At 48.4% G+C, this 9815-nt stretch overlaps 1 protein-coding gene across 1 annotated transcript; it reads left to right on the forward strand.

Moving 5' to 3' along the window:
* The first annotated feature begins 8488 nt into the window (after positions 1 to 8488).
* Positions 8489 to 9315, forward strand: LOC125546534. The gene is made up of 3 exons (XM_048710763.1): positions 8489 to 8704; positions 8789 to 8998; positions 9088 to 9315. Exons 1-3 carry the CDS (start codon positions 8534 to 8536, stop codon positions 9313 to 9315), a joined length of 609 nt encoding a protein of 202 aa, XP_048566720.1. The 5' UTR covers positions 8489 to 8533.
* Positions 9316 to 9815: the final 500 nt, after the last annotated feature.

Genomic DNA, 9815 nt, shown 5'->3' on the forward strand with positions numbered 1-9815 from the left:
TATTTTTGTAATACATGTCATGTAGGGAATTTATGAACCTCCTGAGTCGACCGTAGACAGAGTCTTGTTCCAGTAACCCCCATACTTGCCTCGTACTACCACTTGTCCCTGCCGCAGGTAGGGTACGGTTCAGTAAGTCGTCAACCCCTTTCCAGCACACACCGTACAGAGAGGCCATGGTGGAAGATATCGGTTGTAGCCGGTAGGCATGCCACCTGGTCAGGGGGCATGGGTGTTTCTAGTTAGGACCGAGAGGGGAGGCCACCCCTTAGAGCGCGCGATATAAATTTGACCCCATGCTACGCGAGGTTGTAGCCTCCCCACTTAGAGTTTTGCTTAACAAGTGTCGTGGGTGATTCCAGACACCGATGAGTTAAGCTGGTGTGTGCAAGTTAGGCGTGTTTTCAACTAAAAGGCCGTAGACGGAATTAGTCCCGATGGACTAAAGGAATCCGTTACTCGTGGGTAAAGAGTACACCCTCTGCAGAGATTAAAAACCTATTCGAATAGCCGTGTCCATGGTTAAGGATTACAGTCTGGGATGGGTCAAGTGTTGGTCTTAGTGTCAGTCTTCGGAGGTGAAATATTGTTAAAACAAACTTGGATACCAACTGGTTACTTGTGAGGACCATGATTATTATTTTGTGATGGACTAACCCGTTGCATTATTTATATTATCGAGTATCCCTGGACGGTTCTACCTCCTGGATATTCATTGTGATTATTTTATCTTATAAGCCCTTTATGTGGTGTCGCTCAGACGCCCGACTGTGGCATTTCTTTTAAAGCCCTTTATATGGTGTCGCTCAGACGCCCGACTGTGGCATTTCTTTTAAAGCCCTTTATGTGGTGTCGCTCAGACGCCCGACTGTGGCATTTCTTTTAAAGCCCTTTATGTGGTGTCGCTCAAACGCCCGATTGTGGCATTTCTTTTAAAGCCCTTTATGTGGTGTCGCTCAGACGCCCAACTGTGGCATTTCTTTTAAAGCCCTTTATGTGGTGTCGCTCAGACGCCCGACTGTGGCATATCTTTTAAAGCCCTTTATGTGGTGTCGCTCAGACGCCCGACTGCGGCATTTTAATTCCCACTCTATTACTGCTTATTCACGTTGCATGAAAATAACCTGCTTGCATGCATAAAACTGACGATGTGATCATGAATTTTTCAGTGCATGTTTATCAATTATATTATACCTGTGTTCTTAATGTTTGCGAGTACATTCAAAGTACTCACTGGCTTGTCCCTGGCTATTGTCTTGGCCAGATTTCTGCTTGGAGAGGAGCGTGGCGATGACAGCCTCGGGACCTAAGCAACGGTGATAGCAGCCTCGCGAAGATAGGAGTTAACCTGGTCAGCTGTTCCTGTGGGAAATGGAGTCCCATAGACACTGATGTCTCACAAACCGCTTCCGCCATCGACCACTAGAAACCCAATTGTTGTACTCACAGGCCAGAATGGTCTTGTACTACATATTTTGTATTTTTGCTTGGAATTTCTGTATCAAGTTGGAGCCTCATCAGCTAACAGTAATCCTGGGGCTGATGAGCACGACGGTCTTTTTCTGGAAATTTATACCCGAAAAACCCGGTCGTGACACCGTCCTGCCGTGTAGACCTCACGGGCGTGGCTGCCGCCGTGTCCTGGAGGGGGGAAACGGCCACGTCGGGCCGACACGGAGGGTATCTTTGGGTGGTTTGGGCCGGAATGGTGTGGGTGCAGCACATGCCGTAACAAAAAAATAAAAAATAAAAAAAATGCCGTAACAAAAAAATAAAAAAATGCAAAGTATATATGCCGACGGCTTAGCCGTCGGCATAGCAGCGCACATGTCCACGGATCGATGACGTGGCAAAGGGGCGGGCCTATGCCGACGGCCAGCCATCGGCATAGCGGCCGACTTATCCCCCACCCACCCGCGCATCCGGCCCTCCCTCCCCCGACCTCCGTCCCCGTCCCCGACCTCCATCGACCCCGCCCCGGCGGCCACTTCATTCCGTGCCTGCCCCTCCGCCGCCTGCTCTGGCCCGTCGTCCGTGCCTGCCCCTCCCCCCCGAGCCGGCCCTCCCCCACGGTGAGCTCGCTCCCTCCCTCTCTGTAGACTTTTTTTAATAATTTTGTTGTTGTTCATAGTTATGTAACTACATGGATGGATGCATAGTTAGTTGATAGATGATTTGATGATAGTTACAAATGTGAGAAATGCAAGAAAAGCAATTTTTTTAACAAGGGGCATGACGTTAGATGATGGATTTTTTGATGATAGTTGCAAATGTATGATGATTGTTACATGATAGATGATGATGTTAATGATGATAGATGATGATGTTGATGATAGATAATTTTTTTTGCGGAAGAGATGATATAGGATGCTGATTTTTATGATTCGATGATTGTTAGATGATGATGATGAATATATTGTGATGTACTTAATTATTGTCACGGTGCAGGTTCTGTGGTGTTCCATCTCGGTGGAGTGATCGTCGATTGTTACATGATAGATGATGATGTTGATGATAGATAATGATTTTTTTTGCGGAAGAGATGATATAGGATGCTGATTTTTATGATTCGATGATTGTTAGATGATGATGATGAATATATTGTGATGTACTTAATTATTGTCACGGTGCAGGTTCTGTGGTGTTCCATCTCGGTGGAGTGATCGTCGTAGGAGCTGTTTGTCCCCGGTTGTCCCTCCGGTGTTCGACTACTTCCTCTACAGCCGAGGGTGAGCTACGAATCATGTTACTAGATTTCATTCTCAAGTCAACTGACGTAACCTAGGCGTCTCCCGTCCGAAAGGGTTGCATGGATAAATATGCATTCAATTGCATATTTATCACCGCAGCTCTTTCGGATTGTCCAGCGTTTTCCACGGACAGCCCGAGGATGTGTAGATTGGGTATGTTCTCCATGTTCTACCCCGTTCCGAGACAGGATTTCGGCGGCGCCTCCCCATTGTTCTCCGGAGCACATTCTCTCGGATATTTGCCGAGACGTTTATCTGGAGAACAGCGGGGAGGTGCTGCCAAAATTTTGTCTCGGAACGGGGTAGAATGGAGAACGTACTCAATCTACACATCCTCGGGTGGGATTAGGACCCATCTTTACCTATTAGAGATGTAGGTGGATTAAACGCGGTAGAAACTGAAAATTTGATGCCATTAATTTAAGTGAATCCTTAATTATGTTGTGTGGGTTGCAAAAAAGCAGAGGATGGCAGATAATCAGTGGATGTACAGTGGTTTTATCCGTCGGAATCGAGTAACATCAGAGTGGATCGCGAAAACCGATGTGTATTTGAAGGAGATATTCCGTCGTCCAATGAGAATTATCCCACCATGCCCCTGTGCGAGATGTGCCAGACGTCACCGTAGAAATCAGACGGACATGAGTGAGCACCTTCGCATCCACGGATATATGCCAAACTTTGACATGCTGCCGATAAACATAGCCGAGCAGGACCGTGGTAGAGAGGAGGTGATGCGACAACGCATCGATGGATATGAGGACGACGGGGTCAGGGACATGCTAGATGATGTCATTGTTGCAGAAACGGCAAATGCGACACCTTCAGAGAATGAACCGGAGGAGCCGGAGGCAACCGCAAAGGCCTTCTTGGAGGTCTTGGCCTCGTCGAAGAAACCTCTTTATGCGGGTGCGAAAATATCTCAGCTGGATGCCATCTCGCAACTGATTGCAGTGAAGGCTGAGTACGGCTGTAGCCAGAAATGCTTCGAAGCATTCCTGGGAGTATGGGCTAACAGCCTCCCTGAGGGTCATGAACTGCCAAAAAGCATGTACGATACAAAGAAAATCATGAAGGCACTCTCTATGGATTATGAGAAAATAGATGTTTGCCCGAAGAATTGCCTTTTGTTTAGGCACGAGTATGCGGATGACAAGTACTGTAGGAAGTGCGGTTCGTCTCGGTACATTGAGGTGGTCGGTGAGGATGGTGAGAAAAAGCAGCTAACCATCCCCGTTAAGGTTCTTCGGTATCTTGATTTTATAAAAAGATTGCAGCGCCTTTTCATCACGAAGGAGTCTGCCAAAATGATGAAGTGGCACAAGGAAGGTATAAGGTACAATCCAAAAAAAATCATACATCCATCGGGAGGGGAAGCATGGAAGTCATTCGATGAAGAATACCCCGAGGAAGCAGCCGAGGCTGGGAATGTCAGAATAGCCATATCAGGTGATGGGTTGAATCCATATGGTATGTCGTCCAATCCATACAGCTGCTGGCCTGTGTTTGTAATTCCGCTCAATCTTCCTCCCGGTGCCCTAATGCAACGGAAGACCATGTTCTTGTCGCTCATCATTCCGGGGCCTGACTACCCGGGGAAGCAATTGGGTGTGTTTATGCAGCCACTTGTGGATGCTTTGCAACATTCTTGGTACTTTCCAAGGTTGACATACGACCGGGATCTGCAGAGAAATTTCTTGATGAAAGTTTGGTTGCACTATTGCATGCATGACTTTCCCGGCTATGCTCTATTCTGCGGATGGTGTACAAGTGGTAAGATGCCATGCCCAGTGTGCATGCAGACTCTGGAATGATTTGGCTGAGTAAGGGTGGCAAGTATGTAGCCTTTGACCTGCATCGACAGTTCCTCCCTCCAGACCATCCAGACAGGGAAGACAAGAAGAACTTCACGAAAGGCCGGGTTGTTTATGAAGTAACCGAGATTCCAACATTTTCGGGGGCAGATGTTCTTGCTCAGCTAAAAGCTCTCAAGCCTAAAGTCAAAGGCAAAGGCAAAGCCAAAGCCAAAGGCTTCGAGGGATATGGTGAGACGCACAACTGGACGCACATTACCCCCTTCTCGCAGCTTCCCTATTTCAAGGACCTCAAACTTCCTTACAATATTGATGTGATGCACACCGAAAAGAATGTGGCAGAGTCACTTTTCCACATGATCCTCAACATTTCTGATAAGACGAAGGATAACGTAAAAGCTAGAGCCAATCAACAGAGAATTTGTGATAGACCACGCCTGAACATGAAGCCTCCCACAGGCGGTTGAAAAAACTGGTTCAAGCCAGATGCTGACTTTGTCCTTAAACCGCCAGAAAAAAAAGAAGTACTTATCTGGCTGAAACAAATTTTGAAGTTCACCGATGGTTATGCATCGAATATAAGTAAGGGAGTCAATCTTTCAACGGGCAAAGTGACCGGCCTGAAGAGTCATGACTACCATGTATGGATTGAGTGGATAATGCCGGTGATGGTTCGAGGCTATGTCCCCGAGCATGTCTGGCGAGTGATTGCCGAGCTTAGCCATTTCTTCCGCACGCTCTGTGCTAAAGAAGTAAGTAAAGAGGTGATTGAAAAATTTCATAAGAAGGCACTGGAGTTGATAGTCAAGATAGAGAAGATCTTTCCGCCAGGCTTCTTTACTCCGATGACACATCTCATTCTGCACCTCGCGAACGAGGTATTGTTGGGGGGCCCTGTGCAAAATCGCTGGCAGTACGAACCTGAGAGGAAGAACAAGAATCTCCGACGGAAATGTGGAAACAAAGCTAAGATTGAAGCTTCCATAGCTGAGGCAGTTATCCTAGAGGAGGTGTCAGACCTCAGGACATCATACTATCCAGACCACGTTCCCCATCTGCATAACAAGGTGCCTCGATACAATATAGAAGAGCCCAAGTATCAACCCAGGCTCGATCTATTCAACGCGCAAGGTGGGAGGGCTGGGGCCTCAAAATCTTATAACATGCCACGACAAGAGTGGGAGGACCTCATGTTCTATATCTTGCACAACATCAAGGAAGTTGAGGAAGTGTGGATGAGGTAATACCACTACACCATTCCTTTATGTCTTCCACATCATCATGTTCCATGTTCACTTAGTCCCGGTCTAACACCGCTTATCTTTTTTTAGTGATTTCGTTCAAGAGGAATGGACGGGAGTGAATCCTCCTACTGAGGCGGAGGCACTTACTCTTCTCCGTCATGGAAACCCTGGACGTAAAAAATTTGTTGCTTGGTTCATGGAGAAAGTAATTTTCCACACTCCCCTATTAAATACCTACTTCAACATTTATTAGTTAACCGAACTAATGCACGCAACAATTTCCATTATACTTGTAGGGAAAAGATCTGAGCATATCTATGGATGATGAATTGAGATGGGTTTCCATGGGTTTTGACCCTGCCGTCATGACATGTAAAAAGTCCATCAACCGTCTATGCCGGAGCCGATCTCTTCATTGCGGCTACCCAAGCTACACAAGTATATTATCTGCCTTACCCATGCCAGAAAGTGTATCTAAAGGGTTGGGAAGTTGTGTTCAAGGTGTCGCCACATGGTAAGCTACCAGACCCGAATGAAGACGATTACTACAACATTAACCCCATGACATACGAGGGAGTGTTCTATCAAGAGCAACCTGATGATGATGATGATGATGATGTGGTTAGAAACGATGACGCTAGACCATTGGGTGATGATGATGTGGACCCAAACTCGACGATGCACGGAATGATGGTGAGACCATTGTCAATGAAAATGACATACTTATGCTAGAAAAGTTAAACGAAGACGCTGACGACGAGGAAGAGCCTCCACCTCCGTCGGACAACGAAGATGATATGATTGATAGTGATGATGAGACGGACCGAGAAAGAGGTTACAACAGTGATGATTCATATGGGTTCTAGCAGATGTACGTTTCAAGTATTTTTTTCTATAGTTTAGGAATATGCCTTTTTATGCATTTTTATTAATGTGTTTATTATCATGCCTTTTCCTTCATTTCATTAATTTACTAATTGCTTTTTCTCTTTTCAATGCAGGTTCGTGGAACATGGGCAAGGGGAAGGCCGACGGCGTGGGTTTCCTACGCAAGGTCGTCGGCCTGCCTAGTCGGAGTGGTCGAGCACGTAATCCTCCCCCTCGGCTACTTGACGATGACTCCTCACAGGGAGGTCGAGGGAGAGGTGCCCCTAGAGGAGGAGGGGGCGGGGGGAGAGCCTCTAGAGGACGAGGTGCTGGGGGGAGAGCCACTACAGGGGGTCGCGGCCAGAAAGAGCGCACCCTCACCGACTTAGGGGTGTTGTCTTCGAGGCCCTCCTCTAGTGAGGTACCCTCCTCTAGTGAGGTACACTCTGGGGAGGAGGAGGAGGAGGAGGTGGAGGAGGAGGCAGGCGAGGAGGAGGAGGAGGTTGGGGAGGAGGTTGGGGAGGGGGAGGCAGGCGAGGAGGAGAGTGGTGGCGGGGATGATGGTGGTGACGGGAAGGGGGTTGACAACAAGGGGTGGCTGCGTGGCAACGCAAAGCTACCAAAGCAGGTTCCTGCCTACTAGAGGAGCAGAAGTGGCTCATTGAGCCCACCGGAAAAAGTAAGTGGTCATTATTTGCTTGTCACATGCTTATTCTGGTTGTTATTTATTTTGTTGTGACAATGCTAATAGTTCATTCTTTTGCAGCAACTGGATATATTCTAAAGGGGGTCCGTATCCCCAACGGCCTCATCACCGTCTTGCTGAAGTTAATATTGGCCGGGGTTGTACTGTCCTGATCAGTCAGGCAGCCGGACGGTCGGGTTTTGGCCACGAGCTGGGACCCACTGGGAAGCGGCCCGCCACGCGGACCATGAGACCCCATGCCAAGGCCGTGATCACTACTTCTGGGTGAGTTCTCTTCAGAAGCACAAGTCCATTCTAGTTTCATGAATGATTTAACTCATGGCTTCTTCCATTCTTGTTTCATGCATGATTGTAGAAATACTATCGAGTTCTTCCGGAGCACAGGGCTAGAGCGGACCAGATCGTGCTGCGCCAATGCAAGAAGAAGGCCCGCCAGATGCAGTACGAGGTGCGCTATGTGGCCATCTCCACATACTACCACGACTATCTTGGTGTGAAGATGACCAAGGAAGAAGCGCGGAGGATGGGCATTACCTTGGAGAGGCCCGAGTTCTTGGCGGTAAGTATAAAAGATTTTTCATTATGCTTTCATATATTATGCTTTCATTATGCTTTCATTACCTTGTGGTACATTATGCTTTATGCTTTATGCTTCCATAACACCAATTTGGACACACCTACATGCCATTATGCTTTTATTATGTAGGTGTGTCCAAATTGGTGTTATGGAAAAGACGAGTCCTGGGCGGCATTGGTGGATCTTTGGTGTGATGAGGCTGGAGCCTGGGCGGCTATGAGAACCAAAAATAAGGCTAACCGAGGGACGGAGGGAGTACATGCTCAGGGAAACCGAAACCACTATCTCCACAAGGCAGTTAATGTATGACTAACCCCATTAAACATTCTTCTTCTTCTATTTACCATCACTTTCTTATGTATGACTAACCTCTGTTTGGTGGTGCAGGAGGAGAAACTGAAGCGGCCGCTCTCACACATGCAGGCGTGGGAGATCGCCCATACGCGGAAGGACCCCAAGCCTGGCGAGCCCAAGTACTACGGCAAGAAGACCGCAGGGAGGAAGAAGGCCTACTCCGAAGCGTATCTGAGTTACATCCTGACACACCTGACCCCATTGCGGCGCCTCTGGACGACATGGCGGTGGTGAGGATGGGGCCCAAGGAGCACGGTCGGGAGGCGGTTCTCGATGCTGTGATCACTCCTAGTATCTCCTACACACAGCTTCGTCGGATCGACCCGAGCCTGAGCCAGCGCACGAGCCAGCCAGTGACTAGTACACAGTCCCTCTTTCAGGAGCAACAATCTGTAAGTATTTTCCCTCTTATCTTCATTTCTCACTTCATTTTCCGCATTTAGTAGTTTTATGAGTTCCATCATGTCATACCGTAGGCCTACATGGAGTACACACGCCAGGAGACCATGGCGTGGCATCAGAGGCTTTATGAACACCAAGTGCAGAGGGATAGCCAGATGCAGCAGGCTTTTCAGGATATGGCGGCCGGCAGGTGTCCTCAGTTCCCTACAGCACAATGCCCTCCAGCACAACCAGTGCTGATGAGCTTTGAGGAGTTTGTGGCACAGAACGCTGGCCCCTCGCCGGTTAGTTCATCCCCAATCTATTCACCCAAAGCATGTCATGCCTTTCAACACAGTCATAGATCCCGTGCATATGTCTTTTCAACATCCAGGGAACAGGTGGATCTACCGTTGGCGGTGGTCTTCGCAGCACTCCGGAGACACGGAGCCCGACCACTCCGATCCACGGAGGCGGAGGCGGAGGAGGAGGCGGTCTTGGCGGTAGCGCTGCCGCTAGCAGTGACGACCTGGGCTTCGGCGGTCTGGCGGTGACGACCTCCCGTGGTTGCTCGACGTCCGGCGCTAAGCCTTTGGGTCACATGTGGCGGTCTTGGTGGTGATGATACTTATATGCTTGTGATGTTTCTTATTGTTGTTTGTGAGATTCTATGCTTGGTGGTGATGATACTTATATGTTTATGCTTTGCGATGCTTCTTATGATGTGTGATGATGAATTTGTTCTGTGATGCTGCTGGGCCAGCTGTATGTGATGCATATATTTGTTGTGTGCTGTATATATTCAAATGAATTGAGCTGAAACAAAACAGAAAAAAGAAAAAAAAACAGACAGAAACTATGCCGACGGCTAGGCCGTCGGCATAGAGCTGTCGTGAGCTCCCATGGCTGCCACGTGGCAGGTCTATGCCGACGGCTTAGCCGTCAGCATAGTTTCAAACTAAGCCGACGGCTAAGTCGTCGGCATAGGCCTGCTCCAGGAGCTCCCAGTGGCTGCCACGTGGCATGTCTATGCCGACGGTCTAGCCGTCGGCATAGATTCAACCTAAGCCGACAGCTATGCCGATGGCCAGGCCGTCGGCACAGACCTCACGTGGCGAGCAA

This window comes from Triticum urartu, chromosome 3 (genome assembly GCF_003073215.2).
Source record: "Triticum urartu cultivar G1812 chromosome 3, Tu2.1, whole genome shotgun sequence".
Lineage (NCBI taxonomy): Eukaryota > Viridiplantae > Streptophyta > Magnoliopsida > Poales > Poaceae > Triticum > Triticum urartu.